The sequence below is a fragment of the Macaca mulatta genome, chromosome 14, assembly GCF_049350105.2.
Source record: "Macaca mulatta isolate MMU2019108-1 chromosome 14, T2T-MMU8v2.0, whole genome shotgun sequence".
In the NCBI taxonomy this organism is placed as follows: domain Eukaryota; kingdom Metazoa; phylum Chordata; class Mammalia; order Primates; family Cercopithecidae; genus Macaca; species Macaca mulatta.
In genome coordinates, this window is record NC_133419.1 from 88769556 (window position 1) to 88796538 (window position 26983).

The 26983-nt window shown below is 37.9% G+C and overlaps 1 protein-coding gene across 1 annotated transcript in view; it reads right to left on the reverse strand.

The window, feature by feature from the left end:
• Positions 1–5606: 5606 nt before the first annotated feature.
• CTSC (cathepsin C) overlaps positions 5607–26983 on the reverse strand; it is a 40087-nt gene continuing 18710 nt past the window's right edge. The window contains 5 exon segments of the mRNA NM_001195651.1: positions 5607–6214; positions 7787–7918; positions 12172–12287; positions 17428–17583; positions 20656–20822. Of these exon segments, the coding sequence (NP_001182580.1) occupies positions 5712–6214; positions 7787–7918; positions 12172–12287; positions 17428–17583; positions 20656–20822 (1074 nt within the window). The 3' untranslated portion in view covers positions 5607–5711.

The window sequence follows — 26983 nt, forward strand, 5'->3', positions numbered from 1 at the left end:
TTGGATAAATACCCATTGGTAGAATTTCTGGATCATGTGGTAGTTCTATTTTTAGTTTTTTGAGAAACCTCCATATTGTTTTCCATAATAGCTGTGCTAATTTACATTACCACCAAGAGTGTGTAAGAGTTTCCTCTTCTCCACATTTTCACAAGTGTCTTTTCACTTTGTCTTTTTTTATAATAGCCATTCTAACTGGAATGATGTCTCATTGTGATTTTCATTTCCCTAATCATTAGTGATGTTGAGCATTTCTTCGTGTATCTGGTAGCCATTTGTATGTCTTCTTTTGAGAAACGTCTGTTCAGATCCTTTGCTCACATTTTAATGACATTGTTTGGGTTTTTTGTATGTTTGTTTTTGTTTTTTGATGGTGAGTTGTCTGAGCTCCTTTTATATTCCAGATATTAGTCTGTTGTTGAATGAATCATTTGCAAATATTTTCTCACATTCTACGGGTTGTCTCTTCCCTTTGTTGGTTGTTACCTTTGCTGTGCAGAAGCTTTGTAGTTTACTATAGCTCCATTTGTATACTGTTTGTTTTTGTGTGCCTATGCTTTTGAAATATTAGCCATAAAATCTTCGCCTAAGCTAAAGTTCTTGGGCATTTCCTATGTTTTCTTCTAGTATTTGTATAGTTTCAGGTCTTACATTTAAGTCTTTAATTCATGTTGGGTTTTTGTATATGGTGAGTCATAAGGATCTAGTTTCATTCTCCTCCACATAGATATCCAGTTTCCCCAGCACCATTTATTGAAGAGAGTGTTCTTTTCCTAGTGTATGTTTTTGGTACCTTTGTCAGTTGGCTGAAAATATATGAATTTATTTCTGGGTTCTCGAGTGGCACAATGCTATTTTGTTTACTTTCTTTCCATAGGCTTATCCTTTTCACCCAACTGAATTTTAGCCTGCCAAACTAGGATTGCATCTGCCATCTCTTGAGAATAGTGGCCATTTCTTACAGTGGCATAGAAATAGTCAATCTAAAGGAAAAGCAGACTTTTAGTTCTTCAGAAGCCCCCAAAAAGAATGAGGTTTAAAAATCTGATACTGAAAGAACTTTCCTGTCATTTATCTCAAACTAGAGTGAAACTATTCAATACTTTTGAAGGTCCAGAAAATACATTACAGAAAAAAAATCATCTCAATGATTACTTTAATGCACAACCCTTAGCTTTATGGCATTTCCCTCATTTCCTGGGGGGAAAGCTATTTCTCTAACTTATTTCTTTCAATTGATTGCTAGGATTTCAATCTCTTTAAGACCTTTTGCATTAGAGGAAGAAAATGTCTGCTATTTTTTTCTCAACTTGAGGAGTCTGAAGTTTATCACATTCTTTCCGCATTTAACCACCTACAGACTTGAATTTCAAGAAGACAAATTGTCTTTAAGAACATAAACTTCAAAATCAAAGTATTACATCAATATCACATCCTCAAAGTTGGAAAAGAAGAGGTTAAATTTCTTCTACTAACTCTTAAAAGAGGTTTAAAAAAAGGGATATTGAAAAATGGACTTCTCAAAGGAAAAAGGAAAACACACACACACACAAAAGGCGTGTGTTGCATTTTCTTCCTGAGTTAGTTTATATCCTGAAATTCTAGTTTGTTATTACTAGGAGGACATAGAATGGCATGACCAGAAAGTCTGCTGAAGTTCCGATTATTTTATGTCCCAGGCAATTTCACGCAAATTTGTACTTTTAATCGGAACTAAAATTCAATGAGGTCAATACTTTACAGTTAATATTTCATGAGGCCCAGTGACTCACCCACTACCAACACACAATTTTAAGTCCATGTGCTTCCCATCAAAGATTCTGATATATCTAAAGCTCCCCAAACTTGGCCAGGAAGATTCTACTTAGCTTTAAACCAAAAATAAACCTTAATTAGAGTTAACAGATATAAATACATTAACATCACTATATTTAGAAGAAAACTGTTATATTAAACCTTCCGAACCACCACACGTGGATTGGCACTTAGAGTACCTGCCCCAAAGAAATGAGAATGAGATTTCTGGGAGGTGGTACAAACGTTGGAAATTATTTTAAAGAACAAGGTGAGGTTATTGGTCTCACAACATTTAAGAATGGATACATTATTTTGCCATTTTTCTTAATAGGAAGGCAGCAGGTACAATAGAAAGTTCTGGACATATTGGAGCATAGATTTATCTTTATTAGCTGGAAGCTCAGGCATGTTACCTCTCAAGGCCCATTTTTAGCAACAGAGGTAGACTAGATAACCTTCCAGCATTAATGTGATGTAAATCTGTTATGCCTACTTTATCTTCATGCTTTTAGAACCTGAATATGAAAATCAAATTATGACTTTACATTACCTTCAGTCTTTTTCACTTCAAAATTGCAATGTCTTTTCCCTGGCTGGGTCCTGTTACTCACTCCTGTGGTAGTCTCTCCAACTCCATCACCTCTCAGACTTGTTCTCTTCCCGCAGGCAGCAACACAAGAATGGTAGGGGTGAGGGATGTAAAAAGTGTATAGTAAAAATGAAATTTAAACCATATGCCTAATTCATAAAGCTTTTTGCTTGTGCTAGTGTTCCTCTGTAGGTTATTTTCTCCCTTAAAAAAACAAAACAAAAAACAAACAAAAAACCCTCATAAGCCTTTCTCTATCCTCTCGTTGTAGAGCTTATTTATAGAATACATCTTAGCTGCTTCCTCATAGCAAAATATTATTTTACAATTTGAGTTCAGAAAAATACTAATATTTATTTACTCCTTACCACATGCCACTGTTCTACATACTTTGCATATATATAAAGCATTTAACCCTCAGAGAACTCTATGAAGTATGTATACATATTCCTTACTATCCAAATCTATTCAGTTCCTGAGTTCTGTGAGCAAGTTTGTATGATCAGGGAAACTGCATTGTCTTTAATTATCTTTAGCACCTCCATTTGGAATGACGAAGGGCCTGAGCTTAGATAGCAAGTAATGCTGTTAAAAATGCAAATACAAATACATTTAGTTCCTTTGTTGCAACAGCAACGGTTTAGAGAGGACAACTTCATTAGCTAGGTATGGTGGCATGCACCTGTAGTCCCAGGGACACGGGAGGCTGAGGTGGGAGGATGGCTTGAGCCCAAGAGGTTGAGGCTGCAGTGAGCATGAATCAAAAAAAAAAAGTCAAAAATTCAGACAGTGAGAGATATCGATGCGATTTTCTCTATTTTTACAGAAAAGAAAAGAAAAAAAAGAAGGAAGGAAGGAAGGAGAAGGAAGGAAGGGAAAGGAAAGGAAGCAGGAAGGAAGGAAAGGAAGAAGGAAGGAAGGAAGGAAAGAAAGAAAAGAAAAGAACAGGTAGGATAAGGAAACTGCCTAAGGTTTCATGGCTAATAAGATACACAGCCAGAACACTTATCCAGGCACTATGGCTCCAGAATCAATATTATACTTGTGTCAGACTGCCTGGCTAAATATTATTTTTCTTCTTTGTGACCTGTGGCATCATCCATGTAGATAATCTTTGTAGATTTTCTGGGAATGTCTTTGGGGAGGTTAGCCAGAGTTCCCATCTCATTTTTTTTTCTAGAGCTCCATTTGTTAAAAGACTCTGAGTATGTGTTCTATTAAGCATCGATATAAAAAGTTCTAGCTACTGACACCAACTGCTTTTTGTACAGCTTAACAGTCTAATTGCATGGTTTGTGAAACCCTAATGTTCCATTTAGTCACTGTATTTGATGAAATCTGCAACATGGATGATATAAACGATCTTTCTGTTGTAGAGAAACAGGAAAAGCAGACTTCGACAGAAGACAAATCCAAGTTGAAATGTAGTCTATCTTAAGTTCTTATTCTGGGCAATCCCTCTCATAATCTCTGAAAACTTAGGGTCTCTTCAAATCATTGCTTGTCCTCAAGTAAACATGTTGTATGTTCTGACTTCCATGACAGTTAGGTTCACACCAATATTTAGCCATTTAATATTTCCTAAAGTATTTAATGAATGACACCAGCAATGAATTTATTTACTTAAGAGCCAGTCAGGGCCCTCATAAAATAGTGCAAAATCACAGGCACTCTACAACATGTTGAGTTGTTCCTATGTGTCAGCCGACTGCTGTCCAACTGGAAAACTAGAGAATAAATTCATGCTTACATGTTAAATAGAATTGTGCTTGTTAAACTGACAGATGAACTTCATGAATTTTAGTGAAAAAAAATATTTATGCTTGATTTAAAAATCTGTTTATATGTTCACATAGCAGTGAGGCTGGGCACAAAATAGGATGGAAATTACATTCAATCAGTAACAATAAAAAGAAAGTGTATCTCATCTCCTTGGAAGCCTTCCAATGATTCCGACCCTGGCTGTGCCTTCCAGTGCTGTTTCTGTGCCACCATGTGGTGAAAAGATCAAAGGTATGTGGCAGCATGCCAGGAGGTCCAGGAAGCCAAACTTTAAATGGTGCATACTCTTGGAGCCCTACTGGAGTTCAAGGAGGGTAAAAACATCATTGTAGTGAATTTTAATGCAGAAAATACGTGGGTTTCGCACAAAACTCTGAAACTCAGAATGTTAAGGTGAAATTTCCAAGTATGCAGCTAGTATCCCTGGTGATTGCAGATACTCTGGTGGGAAATGCTGAGATTCAGTGCTTGAAGGTGCTCAAGGAGAACTCGGTTTCGAAGATTTAGGTTTTAAGCATGACTCCATCACTTGCCAGCTATGTGACCTTAGACACATCACTTGCCCTCTAAGTTGAGTCTCTGTGCAAAGAGGTTAAATTACATGATCTTTATGGTCCTTTCCAGCTCGATAAGGCTGTGGTCCATGTTCATGTTTCAGAGCTCTGACTGCCTTATTCTCCTGTCACATAATTTCTAAGAGAAGGCATATGTTACTTAGCATAGAGGTTTCATATCCACTGTGAAATATCTCTGGGAGATTCCAAAAATCTATTTAAATCTAAGCTGCTAGTATTTCACTCATTAAGCTATTATTGCTCACCTACTGAAAACTAACCAATACTCCCAAATACAAGATACACACCATAGAATAATTTCACCAATATCCAGATTTTGTCAAAACTCTTATTTTTTTCCTCTGAGGTCTCTGACTCATCAAATAATCAAGGATAATCTTAGGATTCACTAGGCATTATCTGAGTATATCCCCTGTCATAAAGGTTCATACTTTTGATTTTAATTGAAATATCTTCAAATGTTTTTTCTTCTTAAGTGCTTACATAGGTAACATAAGTGAATCTTACTGAGTCAATGATAAAAATTCACTGAAGTAAACATAAACTCTATAATACAGTTATTTTTAAAACTTTATTTTAAAAATATGAGCATTTATTTCGAAAGTTTTGATAATTATTGACATTATTTTCTTGTGATTGGTACAATTAAAAAATAAGTCTATGTTTTCACATTGATTTTAAAAAATATAGCATCTGTTTGAATTACAAATGATTAAACAAACTCTATTACTTCATAGCTGACCCTCTTCCAGAATATTCCCACTTAATTGAATACTTAGAAAAAAGTAGCCAGTGGGTAATTGAAAGGTATATTAAAATTGAGGGCAGTTTTAATTCTAAAGACAAAAATCTTCATAGGAATCTATTTGTAAGCTTCTGAAATTGCTGCTGAAAGTCTCCAGTCTGTGAATATATCAATTCCCTTTTACAACTGATGCAGATCATTATGAAATACTGGGAGGCATACCCTACAATTTAGGAATTGGTGTGGCTGCCACTGCTATGCTCTCAATTGCACACTCATCTGTTCCTCTGCGGATCCGGAAGTAGCCATCTTCACCCCAGCTGGTGCCCCAGCTGTTTTTAACAATCCAGTAATCCATCCCAGAGGCTGAGTCAGTGCCATAGCCCACAAGCAGAACAGCGTGATTAGTCAGCTCAAAGGGGTTGAAAGGGTCTCTTAGACCAGTGTGGTGGTAGATCCCATTTTGGTAGTGGAGGAAGTCATCATAGACTTCAAAAGCAACTGCCAAGGGCCCATGATAGACCAACTCAAGCTTCATCAGGGCTTCATTGCAGCCTCCATAGAAACCTCCCACATAGTGGTACTCAGAGGAATAATAACGAAAGCAGTCTTCCTTCATTTTGCATGGAGAATCAGTGCCTGTGTAAGGGAAGCAAGCTTCTTCCACCAGCCCAAAATCTTGGGCGTACTTTCCTGCAGTGAGGTATGGGAAGCCGCCTTCACAGCCTGAAGATGAACAACACACATGGTTACCCCTTAGTTGAAAAAGGATTATCCCATTTTCTATTTTTTTCTTTTTTGCTCCATTATTCTTTGCATGTTACCCCGAAAGTTGTCCTTAGCTTAAGCGTCACTTCATTCACCCATCCATTTTCCAGCTAGCTAACTATCCTTTCATCCCCCTTCTACTTAACAGATATCTACTTAGCAACTAACATGGATGTAGCAATGGCAAAGTGGTTAAGTGGGGAGGCTCTGAAGCCTACATAGGTTTAAAGCCAAAGCTGTGTGAAGAGTATAACTTTTCTGTATCTCTGCTTACTTACCTGTAAAATCTAGATGATAGTAGTACTTTCCTCATAGGGTTAAATTAGTTACTTCATGTAAAAATAGCAAAAGTTATGTATTATGGTCATTGCTAAGCAGCCAGACCCCACACCTCGGCTCTTTCTCAAGCAAGTCTTTTCCCTGACAACCTCTGGCTGAAATGTCTTTCCTACCTTCCTCGTAGTCCTGACCCTATTATATATATCCATAACTCTGTACTTTTTCTTCACTGTTCTTCACACTGTTATAATTATTTAATCTCTATCTCTCACTTAACTGTAAGCTTCATGAGGATAAAGACTGTCTTATATACTATAGCCCCTATAGCCTACAAGTCACAACTAGTATTACGTATTTTAGAAAGAATGAAAGGCTCACTGGCAAATAATCACTCATCAGCAGTTTCAGTGGTGAGCTGGGAAATTCCTAGTGGCCAAATCTGGGCTTGACAGCATAAACCTTTAAAATGGTAATGTTGTTCCCTCAATCAATTATAGCTGTGTTTTTGACATACATCACATACAGCCTGATCTGAAAGCCTAAGTACAGAATTAATTTTTTTTTTTTTTTCATAACTGGAGTACAGTGGCATGATATCAGCTCACTGCAGCCTTGACCTCCCGGGCTCAAGTGATTCTCAAGCGCACGCCACCAAGCCCAGCTAATTTTTTGTATTTTTAATACAGACGGGGTTTTGCCATGTTGCCCAGGCTGGTCTCAAACTCCAGGACTCAAGAGATTCACCCATCTCAGTCTCCCAAAGTGCTGGGGTTATAGGCATGAGCCACTGCGCCCAGCCCTAAGTACAGAATTTTAAAATTCTCCCAGAGAGAAACCAGTGTAAGTATGGTTTTAAAAAAAGTTGGGTTTTGGAGATGATAATTAGAAGTGAAACTCCAGTGCTAAAAGCTGTGAGACCTTCAAATGATTAGAAAAATTTCTTTGTTCCTGTTCCCCGTCCATAGATAGGGATTATACTTACTACTTCTCAGAGTTTTGAGCATTGTTAGGCAATATATGTAAGAGGCAGCGCTCACTCAATATATAGTAACTATTGACATTTTGGTGGATGGTACAGTGAATTCCATGAGAAACCATCCATTAATAAGTTACAGGGCCAGACTTGCACCCAGGTTTTCTGACTATAGACACTGTGCTCTCTTTACTGCACCATCCTTTTGCCTTTGCCAACAACAGCCAGCTCCACACAGATAAATAGCTCATAAATGGTGTCTGAAATGCAACACTTACCTTGAGCATACTGGCTGCAAGACACGACCTCCTGAGGGCTCAGGATTGGGGTCTGAGAATTGTTGGTTAGTATACGGATTCTCGCTTCTAGCATACCCACAGAAGCAAATGAGTAGCAGCTGCCACAGGATGCTGGAGATGAAAAAAAGATACATAATCCAGGAGCCATCTGAAGCCTCACAGAAAATCATACAGAAACCTTAGTGAATCACATACATTAATGTTTATACTGAATGTTGTTATTTATAAGAATCAGCACAAGAAGAAGACTCAACTAACAAGCATTGTTGAGCTTATGAAGGCAATCATTAAGATTTCATCATTTTTCATCAAAAGGCAAACATTAGTACATGGGATTTTCTTTGAGAATATTTTAGAAACTAAAAAATCCCCTCATAATTTCTGAGAAGCTTTTGGCAATATTCTTGATAATGATGAAAGGATTTATGTCTGCAACATTAAAAGCCATCAGGTTGGGAGAAAACTGTGGAGGAATACATGTGAGCTGAGCTTTCAAATACCTCTAATGCAATGAGATGAAGGTTTATGTCCCTCCAAAATCATGTTAAAACCCCAATCCCCAAAGTGATGGTCTTAGGAGGTGGGGCTTTTGGGATTAGTGACCTAATACAAAAAGCTCCAGAGAGAACTCTCATTCCTTCTACCACGTGAAGTTATAGACAGAAGTCAGTCTGAGCCCTGTTTCCTTTTAACTATTGCCATTTCTGATGTTCCCTAAAATTCTCCCCCTAAAAATCTCAGATTAACCATATTATACACTGTTTTCCTACTGAGAGATTATCTAAATTATGAAGATTAGAAAAGCACTTGGAAGAAGGCCCTGTGAATTCATCTAGTGTACAATCTGCTCACTTGATAACATGTAAAGGTGGCTCAGAAAGAAGCAATGAGCTGTCCAAGGACACACAGCTAATAGATAGCAGGGACAAGTGCCTTACTGTCTCCTAAGGCAGGATTAGTGTCCTTTTCAATTTATGGGTCCATGTCTACTTTAACCAATGTTCAGGTTTTCTCTCCCTGTCTCGTAGTCACTAGACAGAGCAAAATTAGCTTGTATCTTTTGTTTTCAAAACCATGCAGATGATACTATCTTAGGACCCATCCTTCAAATGATAGAATGTCAACATTGTACATTGCACACTGAACATATAACTATGTTCAGCAGTACCTTCCAACAGTGAAGAACACACTGAACTAGGAGTGAGGATTCTTGTGTTTTTTGTTTTTTTTTTTTTCCTGCTTTCTTGTTTTGCCCCTCATTAGTTGTACAATACTGGACAACTTACAAATACACCTTGGCGCCTCATGAAAGGAAACCAATGTCAAAGAAATAACACATCCCAGGAGAGTCTGGAAAGGGTCCCTTTCTGACTATCCAGCTTTCTCGGCCCATAGCAGCCATGGAAATAATCTCTCTCAGTACTGGTCATTAAATTCGCATTATCTAACCATCGATCACTGTGGGAGGGACAGGCCACAAGTGCATTCAAGGGCTCCGAATGTGTTCTATTTACAGAGTAATCACAGGAACAAGGGAAAAAGATAACCTTCATCAGGCCCCTGACTTGTAAGAATGTGTCAGCTACCAAGGGAATTAATGCCTCATTTCAACAGCCAAGGCCAATCTGATTCTAAAAGAACCATTTATCTCTTAAGAATACTGCAATGCAATAAAGAATAAGAAGTGATTCTAGCCCAGCCAGAGCTCTGCAGTAATCAAATTTCTACAATCTCAAATAGATAGTGTTATTTTCATATGGTATAACTATATTCAGCAGTACCTTCCACCAGTGAAGAACATGCTGCACTAGGAGTCAGGAGTCAGGATTCTTTTTTTTTTTTTTTTTTTCCCTCTTCTCTTATTTTGCCTCTCATTGGTTGTGCAACACTGTGCGCTTGACCTTTTGACACTGTTTTTTTTTTTTTTTTAAATCTTTTGTGTAAAATGAATTGGGTGGAGCAGTTTAAGGTCTCTGCCTTCCTGCTCAAATAGTATAAACAGCATTTTGAAACCAGACTTAAATGGACTAGACTTCATGCATTATGAAAACGCTCTGTATTTCCTAGTTAATATGACCCAGGAGAGACACTTCCCTTCTCTCTTAAAAATACAAAAATAAATAAAAACAGTATAGCTGGGAGAAGAACAAAGAAAGCCCATTCTGCCCTATTTCTAAGCTTCTCTTCCCTCTCATACCTCAAAGTATTAATAAATCTAGCTATAAGGCTTGTTCTTAAATCTGTTTCCAAGTGTAAAGGTAAGACCTCATTTGTCCTCCCACTATTTCTTTTTTCTTTAATTTCAATTTGCTCTCTGACTAGAGAAAAGCTGTGAATTCCCTTAATTGCAGCTAATTCTGAAATCTGGGTTATACAGAACACTGGTATTGGCAAAGTTGGTGGGAATTTTCAAGTAGCCCAATTAGCAGGAAGAGAAAATACTTTTTTCCCCAACTTACAGTATAGAATACCAAAAGAAAGTCAAAAGAGGAACCTCTAAGTACATTATTTTCTCAAGTACCTGCCAAGATACTGTAGATGAGGGATCAATTCAAAAGCAATTAATCCATCAAAGCCCTCTGTTTTGAAATTGCCATTTCTCTGTACAAATCTTATTTATAACAGTCAGAGAATAAAGAACATTGGAGAAAATAATAGCTTTTACCAAGGTATATGAAAACCAATGTCAAATAATTTGGCTTTAGAAAGTCTAATTTCCTTTACCTGAATTATTATCTCATATAACTTGTCAATCATATCTTTTGGGAAGGGTTTGCTAAACTTTTCTACCATCTCTTATGTTGCCAGTGAATTTAAAAAATGCTTTATTAAAGTAGTTATCATATTTTAATGTTTTGCTTGCATGTCTTGCTAAACTGTAAATCACCAGAACAAGGACTATGTCATATTAGTCCTTATTTTCTCTGCCATTAAAAAAAATCCTAACACATTTTAGATGTTCCAGTAACAACACAAGAAGCAACACTGTAATATCAGTAGCTCACATTATAGCAATGCTAACCATGTGCCAGGACCTCAATGATCAAGTCAACACATGATATGCACTATTAATTAATCCTCTCAAATAGACATAAAAAATCTAGTTGGTGATAGCGTAACTTGCAATCTCTTAACATGGACCCTTCAATTTCACTTTGCATTCATTTCTCGATTATGTTCAAATTTATCTTATTTCCAATCCCACTTTCCAAGGAAGCCTTCCCAGGAAACTGAGAAGGTAGGGAAAGATTTCAGGACCTATACTTTCTTTAGAGCTGAAGAGCCTAGAATAACTGGTAGAAAAGCAAAGAGATGAGACCCTTGGTGTCTGAAGAAGAGAAATGTTGCTCACTGGCTGTTATAAGACCTACTTCGGACTCTCAACATTCAGAACACTGCAAGAATTCAGTGAGATGGGAGCTTGAAGGGCAAGTGATGAAAATAAGACATGGCAGAGACTGATTATCACTAGAATTTTACGAAAGGGAAACAACAGTTTATCTTTGGGTATTATAAATTTATAATCCTCCCAGGAGACACTAATCAGAATGTTTCCAGATAGCAAATACTAAACCTATTTTATAGTAACAAATCAGTCATGGGTAGTATTATCTTCAAAATGAGCTTAGAAGTAATACACTTGAGTATTGCATAGATTCTCCAAGTCACTGTGGGCTACAACTCAGGATAAAAAGATAATTTGCTATCAAGTGCAGTTAGAGGACATGTTATGAAATCAAATGTTATCAAATTTCTGAAAATAACTGGTAAAATTCAATGATAGGAATATTTTCATGAACCTGAGCTCTGCCCTCACGCCATCACTCAGGAAGCTGGGTTAATACTTACCATCACATGTCATATTTTAATGTAAAGTGAATTGAAAGGTCCTTACACAGCTCAAAAAGTCTACCAGGAGAATAATTTAAGGATTTATTTTATGGGTTCATGTAGTAATTAATGACTAAATTAATGGGGGTGGGGGAATAGAGGGACAGATAGCAAACAAAGATTCCAACAAACCACTTGCAGAATGGCATACAATTCTTTGCTTCTACTAGAATCTTTCCTACTAGGAGGGCAAATGAGTTTGTCTTACATATCACTCTGATTGTCACTAGCTACCTGGAAAATATATTGAGAAAAGCACTGAGGAAATGCTAAGCTCAGTTGAAAAGAAAATTTTTAACCAAAGTCTGCTATGGATATAAAAGGAAAGAATAATTCATAGGCCATCTATTTTCTATTTCTATAATAAGGGGATCATGCCCATTCCATCTAGGTATCCCCAAAATCCATCACAGAGCAAATGTTCAATAAATAGTTCAGAACAAATTAATAAAAAACTTAGAATTCTTTTTTACCTTGGTTTCGAACAGGACTGACAAAATTGATACCGTGAACATTTCTCCAGTCCCAAGATGTTGGCAAATGCAAAATCTTTTGCTGTATTTCAGCAGTAAGTGGGGCAGGTTTGGGCCTAGAAAGGAAATACACATTTGATATCAACATATAATCTTTCATTTGAGGATGATTTTCTAAACTCTATTACAATTCTATGATTTCAGCTACCAGACTAGCTAGGATCTAGATTCAGACCCAAAGAGCACTTGTTCTGTGAGTGATTCAATGTGTCAATTATACAACAGAGTTCTGTAAATGGCTTTCATTCACTGTTTCTTTTTCAGTATCTAGTATTGATAATTTTCCCTTGTGAAATCACACTGGTTTTGTGTATCACTATGATGTTATTTTTAGTTTGCCTGAATAGCTGCATTCTTACTCACTTTTGAAAGATTTTTGACCAAGAAAGAGATGAGAAGTAGAAGATATAAGAAGGGTTTAGAAAAAACAGAGGAATCACTGATGTTTGACTTAGGAGACAGACACATTGGTAGTGGGGTGGCTGTAAAAGAAGTGAAGTTGGCAAAGGAAAAACAAGGTCTATGTGAGGCAGGAGAATAGGGTCTGGAGGCAGGGAACATAAGGCCAATTCATGCTGACTTCCTAGAACTAAATAAAATGGCAACACTTCAGCAGTGGCAGGAATGTGAACCGCTTTGTAACTTCACTTCATCCTCTGCATTTACACAGGCCACAACCCCCAGGAGTAACATCCTCTCCATTAACACAGGGCTCATACCTAGTAAATGACTTTGTAAGTATACTCCACCCTCTTCACTTACATAGGGCATATACCAGGTAACCAATGGAAAACCTCTAGAGGGTATTGAAACCCCAGAAAATTCTGTAACGAGGGCCTTGAGTCATTTACTTAGGCCCACTCCCATCCTGTGGAGTGTGCTTTCATTTTCAACAAATCTCTGCTTTTGTTGCTTCATTCTTTCCTTGCTTCATTTGTACATTTTGTCCAATTCTTTGTTCAAAACGCCAAGAACCTGGACACCCTCAACCAGTAATATAAACATAACATAGGCTGACTAGCTCCGTAAGCAACAGATAAAACTGTTTCATTATAGAACCACACCTTATATGATAGTGTTGGGCTGTAAGACACACAAAGGAGAGGTGCCTAGGCCCATGAATGAACAGACATTTTTGGGAAGTGAGAAATTGTTCTAACAGCTTCTCTATATTAGCGATTTCACACATACAGAGACAGAGAGAGAGAGAGAGAGAGAGAGAAACACACCACAGCGTTAGACACATTCGACTTCTCGGAGTTTCCCGAAGACTGCCAAATGGCCTCTCTGTTCTATGTCTTTATGCTGCTGCTCCTGTAACCTCAAGCACCTGTTACTCACCACTTAAAACTCCCCTAAGAGTTTTTCCCTAACTTCTAATTTTAAAAACTGCTCATAAAGTAGCCTTCCCTCACCAGCCCCCAGCGAAAACTCACTTCCTCTCTCTCTCTGCTCCTTCAAATTTTTTGTGAGGGCACTACAGTCACAATGTGGTAACAATTATTTTTTGTTACTACAAACTACTTGAATTTCTTATTCAACTGGGCATTGTCATATCACACTGTTCTAGTTTTTCAGTGGTTACCAGATGTTTTTTACTAGGCTAAAATTTAGTCAATGGCAAAGATTCTTTCTGGGCTACTTCATACCCTCTGCATCTATTCACAACTGGTCCTGTCTGTCACAACTTCTCTTATATATAACACAGGTTAAGAATACATGACAAAATGGAACTGAGAGGAAACAAAGAGAAAAACAACAATGATTTCTTCAAGAATAGCAACTGTAACCCTGACAATTGTATAGACTAGAGAAATGCTAGTTAATTGTTCACTAATTTTTTTTCTCCTAAACCAGTCACATTGGTTGAAGATATACATGATACAGAGATAAATATGGGATGGTCATTAACAATATGGAAGACAATGTTAAGAGAAATGATGCATACAAAAATTACTATAACAAATAGAAGTTACAGTAATGCTATAAAACATACAACCTGGACAAAGTCTAAATAATCAAGGATCATAAAAATCTATGCCTCATAGGTAACTTTATATATGGGGTGAGAGAAAAAACAAAGCTTGGACATTTCTTCTAAGATATATAACTAAAAACTAAGATGCAAACTATTTCCATCTTTGAATAGAAATAGTTTCTGTGGTTTCACATTGAGAGAGTATGTTGAAGAAGAAACTCAGTTTTTTTTTTTAATCTCTCACTGAACACTATCAACTATCAACACAAAAGAATTCTGTGATCAAATGCATGTGGGTTTCTCCCCACATATCAAGCAAGCAACCATTTTCACAGTGGCTACTAGCTGGGTGTCCCCCAATCCAGTTTTGACACTGTGTACCTGGAGATGGCACCAGATCTCACAGGTTGAGGGCTCCGTCCCACAAAACAGCCCCCTACTTCCAATGCCAATTGAAAGCCCTAGGTTGTTTACCTGTGCTTCTGACCAACCAGCTATAATGTGGGGATGCTATGACACCCTTCTTGGGTTCAGTTACTTTGCTAGAGTGGCTCACAGAACGCAGAGAAATACTAATGTTTATTGGTTTATTATAAAAGATACTACAAATGAAACAGATGAAGAAATGAGTAGGGCAAGGTATGAGGGAAGGGGCACACAGCTTCCATGCCCTCCCTGAGCACAGCACCCTCCAGGAACTTCCACATGTTCAGTTATCTGGAAACTCTCTGCACCCTGTCTTTGTGAGCCTTATATGGAGACTACACTGAATAGGCACAATTGACAACCATGTAGAGATGTGATTGGACAAAAAGGGTATGATGTAAACACAGCCAGACCTGTCTGTTCAGATTCTTCTTAGCCTCTCTCTGCAGCGTTCTTTCCTTTAGGGTATGACACAGGACATCTTTGGAAATGAAAGTCCTATGACCCAAGATCAGAAAGGCAGGGGAAGATTAGAGTGCTGCCCTGGGCAGGTGAGAGAAGGGCGGAAGAAGAGAGAGAGAGAGAGATTCTGTTTTGTGAGGCCTAATGTGCCCCCACATTAAAAGAAAGTAACAAGGCCTATGGGAGTTATGAGCCAGGAACTGTGGACAAAATCCAGTATGTGTTAACTAGTTGCCTTGTTTAAACCTAAGAATATAAAGGATAAAAAAGAAATTTAAGTTTGGCAGTGCAGTGTAATTTCAGGGCATATGATTTTATCACTTACTATCTGTGTAACATTTGGCAAGGAACCTAACAATACGAAACTACAGTTAACTTCTATTTAAGTGGTTATAATCATGCTTACCTCAAAGGGTTGTTACGAAAATTCAATGTAATGATGGGTAACAAGTGCTCAGAACAGTGCCTTTTTCTGGTAAGTCCTTAATAAAATGGCAGCTGTTATGAAGATAACATCCATGTCATCAACAGGACTAAATAAGATGCTGATACAGTTTAAAGCAATTATCTGGCACAAAACAGTCATTTCAATATTAAGTTCCTTTTTTCTACCATCCCATAAGGTAGAGATTTGCCCATCATTGCACACACAAAACAAAAACAATGTGAAAACTGAGGCTTAATGTTGTTGTCAAAGGTGTTTGAACCAGAACAACTCCATCTTGAATAGGAGCTGGGTAAGATGAGGCTGATACCTACTGGGCTGCATTCCCAGACAGTTAAGGTATTCTAAGTCATAGAATGAGATAGGAGGTCAGCACAAGATACAGGTCATAAAGACCTTGCTGATAGAACAGGTTGCAGTAAAGAAGCCAGCTAAAACCCACCAACACCAAGAGGGCGATGAGAGTGACCTCTGGTCTTCCTCACTGCTACACTCCCACCAGTGCTAGACAGTTTAAGAATGCCATGACAGACCAGGCGCGGTGGCTCACATCTGTAATCTCAGCACTTTGGGAGGCCGAGGTGGGTGGAGTGAGGAACTCCTGAGGTCAGGAGTTTGAGATCAGCCTGGTCAACATGGCGAAACTCTGTCTCAACTAAAAATACAAACATTGGTTGATCACGCCTGTGATCCCAGCTACTTGGGAGGCTGAGGCAAGAGAATGATTTAAACCCAGGAGGCGGAGGTTGCAGTGAGCCGAGACTGCTCCACTGCACTCCAGCCTGGGCAACACAGTAAGACTCTGAAAAAAAAAAGAATGCCATGACAATGTCAGGAAGTTATCCTATATGGTCTAAAAAGGGGAGGCATGAATAATCCATCCCTTGCTTAGCATATAATCAAGAAATAACCATAAAAATGGACAACCAGCTACCCTCAGGGCTGCTCTGTCTATGGAGTAGCCATTCTTTTATTCCTTTACTTTCTTAATAAACTTGCTTTCACTTTGCACTGAGGACTCGCCCTAAATTCTTTCCTACACAAGATCCAACAGCCCTTTCTTGGGGTCTGGATCAGGACCCCTTTCCAGTAACACTGTGAAAATGGAGAGAGAGAAAAAGGAGTTTGGGGGATAAAAAGGTGAGAATTACAAACATTTTGAGTAAAAGACACATGATTGGCTCTTAATCTTTTGGCCCACATTCTTTACAAATCTAGTGAAAGCTCTAGATTCAGAAATGCTCATAAACAATAAATGTTGTCTGTAATTTCAGCAGTTTCACAGACTCCCTATATCACAAGCTAAGAATCTTTGAGAGTTTCTATTATGTCACTGGATTCTTAGAACAGAACTAATTTATATACAAAACCGCTAGTGAAAATCAGGCAGCCAGACTATAATATCTGCTTTAATATTTCCTACTTCACTCAATTCCATCTCCTACCTCTGAGCTTTGGACAAGATAATTTGAATATGAACTCCATCCCCCACGTGGCGTGGCCAGCCTAGTATCTCTCAAGCTCTTTCCCTACTACATTGCCATGGTCTTTCCTTATGCGGCAAGCAGGAAGAACCCCTCAGGCGGTTACAGGCAGGAGGCTAATCCACAGCATGAGGGAAACAGGACAAAGCTCCATGCCAGAGTGTAGAAAATGGAAAGGGGGCAATGGAAACAACAGACATGTGAAAGAAAAACTCATAAATAGGACTTGGAAAGTGACAGAACATGTATCAATAGGAGAGAAAGATTGTTAACAGATCACATAAAAAGTTACAACTGGGACGACCAATAAAACGGCGAGCAACACCAGTAGGACTGGTTAGGAAGGAGGATGGTATTCAGCATTCATATTTTTATTAATGATAAAATGTGTGCTTTATTACCTTGAGATTTTTCGACTGTGGCCACCACTTCTCTTAATCATATCTCCCAGGGTAAGAGTCTCATATTCCATGTATGTAGTTGCAGTCCAAGACTTCTGAATGGCATTGATAGCTTTCACAAAGTTGTGGTCATATTTGTAGAGCCTATTAGAATACCTGTCCCCCAAAATGAGATCATTTCAGATACAGTCCTTACTGATGTAAATAGAGTAATTAAAACAGGCATCACACTCTGTGCTTAAGTGGAAAGTGGTACAATCTTTCAGGAAGGTAATTGGCAATATGTATCAATAGCCTAGAAGAGCCTGGCATGTCTTCTCTAAAAATAAAAGTTCAAGTTAACTAAGATGCATGTATAAGGATTTTCCATGAAGTACTTTTAAACTACTAATAGATTGTAAATAACTGAAATAAATATTCAAGGATAAGGAACCGATTAATATTTCATTTTCTATATAATATATTCATTAAAAATGTCTAGAAAGTTATTTAATGATATGGAAGAGTGCTCACAACTATATTAAATATAAGAAGAAACCAAAGTTTATACATAATCATAATCAATTTATCAACTTTTGGACAGTAATATATGTATATATGCATATTAATGTGTATGCATAATATATACATACATATGTATGTGCACACACACTCACACACACACATACACGCGCACACACACTATAAATGCATTTTTTAAAATGTCAAACATGGTTACCGCTGAGTGGTGGCATGAGATGCCCAGCTTTCCCCTATCCCCTACAGTTTCTACAGTGTACCTTTATAACCTTTTTAATATGAAAAAAGAGAACAGCAAAACCTGTATGCAACATATATACAACATGCAAGCATTATAACCATATGATGCAAAAATAAATTATACTTTATGGACGTTTGGCTTATACTTGTTACTCAGAATTTAGTTCTTGAACCAGTATCAGCAGCAACACCTGGAAGTTTGTTAGAAATGCATACTTTAGGTGCTCAGTGCAGATCACCTGAATCAGAATCTGCATTTCTTCTTTTAACAAGATCCCCAGGTGATTCACAATAACATTAAAATCTGAGCCACATTTGTTTACCTTGTGCCAAATGCTTGGATACTTATGTAAATAGACATAACACACAAAGAGCATATTTACAAAGCAGAAAAATTCAGGGAGTTGATTATTCACTTAATTCAAACATTTATCATACCTGTGTGCTAGATGCTATGAATTACAGAACTCACCATATTATTATTATTAAAAAAGAGTCTGTGGTTTCAGAGTGACTCACTATCTGAGACTTCTATAAACATTCAACTATGCAAAGCAAGATATAATTAACCTGAGTAACATTTTAGGCATACTGCAAACTTTCCTTTCTGTTATAAATCATGTGTGTAGAGAGAGAATTTTGATATGGTCTAAGAACCTGAGAGTACTGAAAATAATCAGAAAAACGTGCAACCAGGTTGATAATGTTTTAATGTTTTTGTCTTTCCCACTTGTTGCAAACAAGTTCTTTCCCACTTGTTGCAAAGTGTGAAAAAACCAGAGAGGTACCTTCATCAAGCAGATTATAAAACTGTATCATATGTATGACTACACTAACACAATAACAAAAACAAGTTATTGTTGTTTCATTGTTTCTTTAGGCAAAATAATATATTTTAAATTGTAAATAAAATACTTTTAAGATATTTTCCCCAATGAGAGTCAATACTTCATTGACTGTAGATATTTGAGGAGCAGTAGCCTGCTGTTTCCCTTGCTTTATCGTAACATCTAGCAAAACCTCGTGTGTTGATATGTGCATTAAAGTAATGACAAAATAGCATCCTCCGTCTTAAATAATATTATTTTTGGTGTTTAAGATCAACGAGATTAAAAATAATGTATCTTACTCTGGGATAACAGATCATTAAGAGCTGAAAGAGACCTCAAAGGCAATTCAGTCCCACATGCTCATTTCACAGGTGAGGCAATGTAGGTGCTGAGCACTCTGGTTAGGAGCTTCTTCATTAAATGAGACAATGTTTGGAATATCAAATAGAGTACAATAGTACATAGCATATCCTAAATGGTAGGGTGCAAAGTAAACAAATTAAAAGGAAATGCATAGCTCTAGGACCAAGCCAAACAAAGCTATTTAAAACCTAAACTCAAAATGAAGGGGATGAATTAATCTAGATCTTGTTCAGCACTTTTGCAGACAATTCATTCTCCTTTAAATCATCTCTCTTACCTCTGTGCTGCAGTCATTCATTGCTAGTGTTGCCTGGCTTGGGATGATTTGTACATGTACATTTTTAGTGGCTTTTACAACTACATAAAACAGAAAAGGTAACATTTCATCTCTTCCTTCCACAACTAATAAAGTCTTAATTGAAATCTCCTGTTTGTGTGGTTCACAGTTAGTTACAGATTTCATTTAACAGTAAACATTAACTGCAGGTTATAGTCTGAATTGTGTCCCCCCAAAAGTCGTATGTTGAAATTCTAACCCCCTGTATTGCAGCCATATGACTGTATTTGGAGACAGAGTTTTAAAGAGGTAATTAAAGCAAAATTAGGTCATATGGGTAGCTCCCAATCCAATATGACCAATGTCCTTATAAGAAGACGAGATTAGGACAGTCAGAAAAGACTGTTTAGGGACCCGGTAAGCAGGCAGACATCTGCAAGCCAAGGAGTGTGGCCTTGGAAGAAACCAAACCTGACAACACCTCGATCTTGGACTTCTAGCCTCCAAAACTGTGAGAAAACAACCTTCCTTAAGCCACCCAGTCTGTGGTACTTTGTTATGGCAGCCCTAGCAAACCAACAGGCTGCATAAATACTAAGAACTTTGATTCCAGTTATTTATGGTCTTGTTTAAAAGTTGCCCAGTTAGTATCACCTATACTTGTTGCAGCATAAATATATGTATCTACATGTATTATGCGACATGGCCTTATTACATGGCAACAAGTAAAACGGCTTTTCTTTATTAGTAATTTGCAATTCTGTGGTCCATTACATGATTTCACTTAAAGAAATCATTGGTCCATTACTTTTGGAATACTTTGAAAAAATACTCTCAATTATATTGGTTTATTTTTTCAGTAAGGTTTTATATAGCATGGCAAATATTTCTAAGCCAAAGACATTTTGTATAATCAAATTAAAATTCCAAAAATGTACACACATATTCACACATACTATAAAACAAAACTAAACGTATATCTCACTTGTAGCAACTCACTTTTCCTGAGAATTCTTAAGGTGTGCTGTGTTCACATACACATTCTCAGAGGCAGTTCCCACCTTCTTTCCGGTGAAACAAGCCCAGTTCCGGCCCAGCACATCATGTACCCACCCAGTCATTGTCTCATTGCAGTAAATGGTCACCTTGATGCCCTCTTCTTTATACTGCAAACAAATAAGGGAAAAGGAAACCAAGTAAAATCTGTTTTCAAATTTCAGGTCCATTTTCCATGGCTCTCATTCACAGGAAATGTGCCCCTTTTCACCCTGTGCCAATCAAAACAAAAACTTCACCCTGAGAGGTTACACTGTAAGAATTATTCTAGAAAAAGAAGAGATACAAACTTTTCTGTAGTTAGCATTTTTGGCCACCAAACAAAAGGTGTATAACAAAACACTTCAGGAATGAAGGCCAAGGAAAAACAAAAACAACAAAAACAAAAACAAACAACAACAACAAAAACACAGCATCTGGCACATTCAAGGCATTTTTCAAAAGTGACTTCACATTATCCTTACAAGAAGGCTATGAGGATGCAGATGATAGTAACCACATTTTACCAAGGACAAAAGGAGTTCAGTTCAGAGATAAGGAGCTCTTACCAAGGCAACAGGGCTGTTAAGTGGCAGAAATAGAATTCTCCTCAGTCTATCACACTATACTTTTCCACTGAGACAAGGTCCACACCAGAAAACTACAAGAACAAATGATGAACTTTTTTTTTTTTTTTTTCCCCCAGCAGCAGAGTCTTGCTGTGTCGCCCAGGCTGGAGTGCAGCCGCGTGATCTTGGCTCACTGCAACTTGCACCTCCCAGGTTCAAGCGATTCTCTTGCCTCAACCTCCCAAGAAGCTGGGATTAAAGACACGCGCCACCACGCCTGGCTAATTTTTGTATTTTTTTAGTAGAGACAGGGTTTAGCCATGTTGGCCAGACTGGTCTTGAAATCCAGACAAGTGATCCACCGGCCTTGGCCTCCCAAAGTGCTGGGATTACAGGTATGAGCCACAGTGAAACAGAATCAATTTTTTCTGTCAATCTCTCAATTTATTAGCATATTCTGATCATGAGGGAGCTAAAGTAACCTAAGTGTTAAATATATTCTTTACACTTCATTTCACTCATATGGCCCTTTGTCTTATTTCAGTGTTAGAACTGAAAAATAACAGATCCAGGATTTGAACTAAGATGCTTTGGCTCCAGAGCCTAGTCACCCTCATGTTAGAACATCTCCTCATGGAGGCGGGGCACATGATCCAGAATGGCTGTGTAGCATGTGGGAGACAGAAAGGGAAAATGCTGTGCTAAATTTCTGAGGAGAGACTTGGGCACAGACAATTTCAGGCTCTGACTTACTATGTTTCTATAAAACTTTTATTTACAAAAACAGGCAGTAGGGTGGTTTTGGCTCCAGAGGCTGTAGTTTGTGGACTCCTGCTCTACTCCGATACACATTATTTCGCTTGTTTGCAGAGGCTGGCAAATTTCTTTTTGAAGGACTAGATAGTAAACATTTTAGGCTTGCAGGCTAGAAGACTTCAGTCACAACTACTCAACCTAAAAAGTGCAAAGGGAATACATAAATGAATGAGCTAGGCTGTGTTCCAATAAAACTTTACTTACAAAAAGAGGCTTATAGTGTGCCAACACCCAGTTTAGAGAAATGTGTGGACTAAACTACACTTAAAGTTAAAATTACCTTATTGCATCTGACTCTCTGAATTCAAATCATACTTAGGGGAAGAGTTAAAAATGTATGGCTTTCGAATCCAGAAAATCTGGACTTGAATCCTGGGAATCACCACTCAGTATGTTATATAGCACAGGAAAAGTTACTCTGGGCTACTCATATCCACATCTTCCTTTTATCTTTGGTGATATTCATGATATTCTCTTTTTTTGAGACAGAGTCTCACTCTGTTGCCCAGGCTGGAGTGCACTGGTGAGATCTTGGCTCACTGCAACCTCCGCCTCCTGGGTTCAAGCGATTCTCCTGCCTCAGCCTCCCGAGTAGCTGGGACTACAGGCGTGTGCTACCAGGCCTGGCTAATATTTGTATTTTTAGTAGAGATGGGGTTTTACCATGTTGGCCAGGCTGGTCTCAAACTCCTTACCTCAGATGATCTGCTTCCTTCAGCCTCCCAAAGTGCTAGGATTACAGGTGTGAGCCACTGTGCCCGGCTGGTCATTCACGATATTCTGAAGCCCAAATGTCTACTTCTGGTGAAGAATGACTTCACTAGCATGAGTTCAGTTCCCAACTACTCACGTCCCTACTAAAATCCTACTCAAGACAAAGACCATGGAAACAAAGACCAAGGACATTGTTGGGCAGCAATATGAGAGGGTGTGTTGTATAAAAAGGTTAATAAAATTAATTTTACACTAACTTATGTAAAACTTTATTTTGGTAGATCAAAAACAGTCTAACATGGTAACTTTATAGCAAGCAGCCTAAACTCCATATTATGTATTTCTCTCTGGCACTGGCTCTTGATCCTGTTCTCTTCTCCTTGGTTGCATGTTGGTAAGGCAGGCCAGGTAGGGTTAGGCCGATGCTCCCTCCTACCTCTGCTGTTTGAGGCAGTCACCTGATAATGTTTCCAAAGTTCTTAAGAGCTACTTTATAGAAACTGCCACACATACACAAACAAAATGCTACACACAGGAAGACATTCACTGCAGTATAAGAAAAGTTAAAAACAAAAACAATAGAATGTCCTAGAAAATGTCCAAATTTAAAAAGTATTATGTAAACAATTTATTCAAACGAATAATGTGTAACATTTTATATGATAAACCTGAGTTCTATAGGAAAGGGGTGAGCAAACTAAAATTGGAGAAGGCTGCCTATTTCTATAAATATAGTTTTACTGGAGAACAGCATGCCCATTCATTTATACATCGTCTATGACTGCTTTTGTGCCACGATGGGAGAGATTTCATACTTTATAAATATTGTACAGATTACTCATAAATCTTACAGGTTCAAGAGAACACAGAAATGATATAGTCTTGGGGACAAAAAAAAGACCTAAGGAGGTGGTGGAACTAGAACTAAGCATTCTACCCAACGCCATCCACGACTTCTTCCTACAATTTGTCTTCTCACAAAGAGCCAGAGAGGTGAACAATTACTAAAATCATTGACAGGAGATACCCAGAAATGACAGAAAAGGCTTTTTTAAAACCCAAACGGCTTGCACCTATATTATTTGAGCCTCATGATAATCTCTTTGGGATAAAATTTCTTTCTAATGAAGAGGAAAGGATTCAAATACAGGTTCACATGTTACAAAGGTCATTGTTTTACCCGTTGTATTCTTTAAAAAAAAAAAAAAAAACAGTTGCAGAGGATTCACTGACCTATGAGTCAGGTTCAAATTGTTGCCCAAGGCCTTTTAAGGGCTGCCTAAAATTTCTAGCAGTCCTCATGGGTGTTTTCCCACTATTCAGGTACCTATGTTGCCTTGGCTCTTTCAGTCATTTTGGCTTTTTCAGTCTTTTTGGCTCTTTCAGTCTTTTTACCATTCCTGCCTAGGGTTTTTCATGCAGAACAGAAAGAAAGAATAATGCCTTCAGGCCTAGACAGCCTAGACTGCTCTGCCACTCATTGGCTGTGTGATCCTGAGCAAGTCACTTTCCTCTCTGTACTTTCAGTTTCCTCATCTTTAAAACAGGGGCAATGGCCAGGTACAGTGGCTCATGCCTTTAATCCCAGCACTTTGGAAGCCCAAGGTTGGGGGAATCACTTGAGGCCAGGTGTTTTGAGGTTACAGTGAGCAATGATCCAGCCACTGAACTCCAGTCTGGATGACAGAATCAGATCCATTCTCTAAATAAATAAATAAAGCAAGGATGACAATTACAGACTCCATCTTACGGGCTGTGTTTTATGTATACTAACTCATTTATTTTTCACGATAGTCTACCAGGATGTTCTTTCCACAAAAACATAACTGTGACAACAGGATTTTTGTTTACTCAGTACCTAGAAAACTGTCTGGCACTAGGAAGTAATTAATTACTGAATGAGTGAATAAATGAATAACAGAAAAGGAAGAACAACAAATGTCAAGTCCCATTTCAACAATTAACAAGGCACTGAGAATAGTTAAGTTTATAATTAACAGAGGTGTGGTGATGCCAATATATCACAATGCCTGACAGTCCAAATCACAGTATTACTTCAGAAGTGCAAATGTTCATCTCCAAAGCTGCTTCCCTATCTGTAAATTTAGGTTGACCCAAAAGTTCCAAAAATTTCCCTTCAAGCTTTCTAATTGCAAATCCTTACATCTGTGGTTTTCTTAATTTTTTTTTTTTTTTCCCCAAGATGGAGTCTTGCTCTGTCACTCAGGCTGGAGTGCAGTGGCGTGATCTCAGCTCACTGCAACCTCCATCTCCTAGGTTCAAGCAATTCTGCCTCAGCCTCCTGAGTAGCTGGGATTACAGGCATGCATCACCACACCCAGCTAATTTTTGTATTTTTAGTACAGACAGGGTTTCCCCATGTTGGCCAGGTTGGTCTTGAACTCCTGACCTCAGGTGATTCGTCTGCCTCGGACTCCCAAAGCGCTGGGATTACAGGCATGATCCACCATGCCCAGTCTTATTTAATATTCATAAAGCCAGTAATTCTTAATATAGACACACTCTGTATTTACATGAGTAATCCTAAAAAACAACTTTGTTTTTGTTGTTATAACTTAAACCCTACACATTCCATTAAATTGATGGAGTTATTTTCCCTTTTAAAATTTTATTTTATACTATTCTGTAGTCTTCATAACCTGAAATTATGTATCATTTTTAGAACCTGAAATTATTCTGTAAAAGGACAGAGCTGCAATGCCACTCTGCACGACAACAATTTAGTAGAAGAGAGGCATTTACCAGTGGGGAAGCCAAGTGTGCAGTACCTTAAGGAGGACCATCCACTGTACCCCTGTGATTTTCTTGATTTGAATGTTTTCGGGTATGTCATTTTTCCAGTGAAATACTTTTGTGATTTCTGACGTTGTATCACCAATTAAGAAGTTGAAGTTTTGACCCCGCTATCTAGCTTGAAATGCAGCCAAAAATTTTTTGAGGGTTTTCACTTATATAAACATCAGTCTCTGAAGACTGCCTTGCACAGATGAGATAATTTAAGTTTCCATTCATTTATGCCAATTTCTACTGCAACAAATAGATAATTTCCTAAAATCTGAAGAACTATCAAGCCCCAGTATTTAAGTTTAGAAAACTATTATGATTCAATAACTATCCATTTGCTTCTTCAAAATTACCATTAAGTTGCCACACATTCTCAAAATACCCCTTCTTCAATTTCCCACTCATTTTATCAGCTGTCCAATTAGATCTACGTAGTCATAGGGAAATTTTGGAATTGAAGTTATTTTTGGGAACTGAAGTTATTTATCTTGGATCTTTTACTTGACTGCTTTTTGACACCGAGGAGAGTGAAAAAATTGCTTAAACCTGTTCTGTTGTTTTCTTGATTAATAATATACTTGGCCAGTGTTTGAATACTTACTTTACATAACACACTTGGCTAGAAGACAGAGGCAGTTTAGTAAAGTGGACTCTTCCCTTTAAATCCAGTTCTGTCACTTATCATTTATGTAACCTTGAGCAAGTCACAGCTAGTGAGCCTCAATTACTTCATCTGAAAGTAGGAATGATATCTATAACTGATACTACTTTACCGGACTGCTATGAAAGATATAGATGAAATTGAAGTTGGAAGAGTTAAAAAGTTATAAAACATTAAACAAGTGACTATACTAATATTACCATAGTTTCCATGAAGGATACTTCATCCATGCCTTCATAGAGCTTATATTCTATCCAAAACTGCCAACTGGGCAGCTGACACTGGGACCTATCCTTTCAACCAGTGGTTTCCATCGGAACATTGGAAAGAAAGTATTGTAACTACCATATATATTTCTAATATAAAATTACAATTGGCCAGGCACAGAGGCTCATGCCTCTAATCCCAACACTTTAGGAGGCTGAGGCGGGTAGATCACCTGAAGTTGGAATTTTGAGACCAGCCTCGCCAACATGGTGGAACCTCGTCTCTACTACTAATATGAAAATTAGCCTAGCATGGTGGCACATGCTTGTAATCTCAGCTACTTGGGAGGATGAGGCAGAAGAATCATTTGAACTCAGGAGGCGGACATTGCAGTCAGCTGCAACTACGCGCCATTGCACTCCAGACTCGGCAAAAAGAGCGAAACTCGCTCAAAAAAAAAAAAAAAATTAATTTAAATGGAAAATTTCCACTATTATTTAACATACAAAACAACATTGGT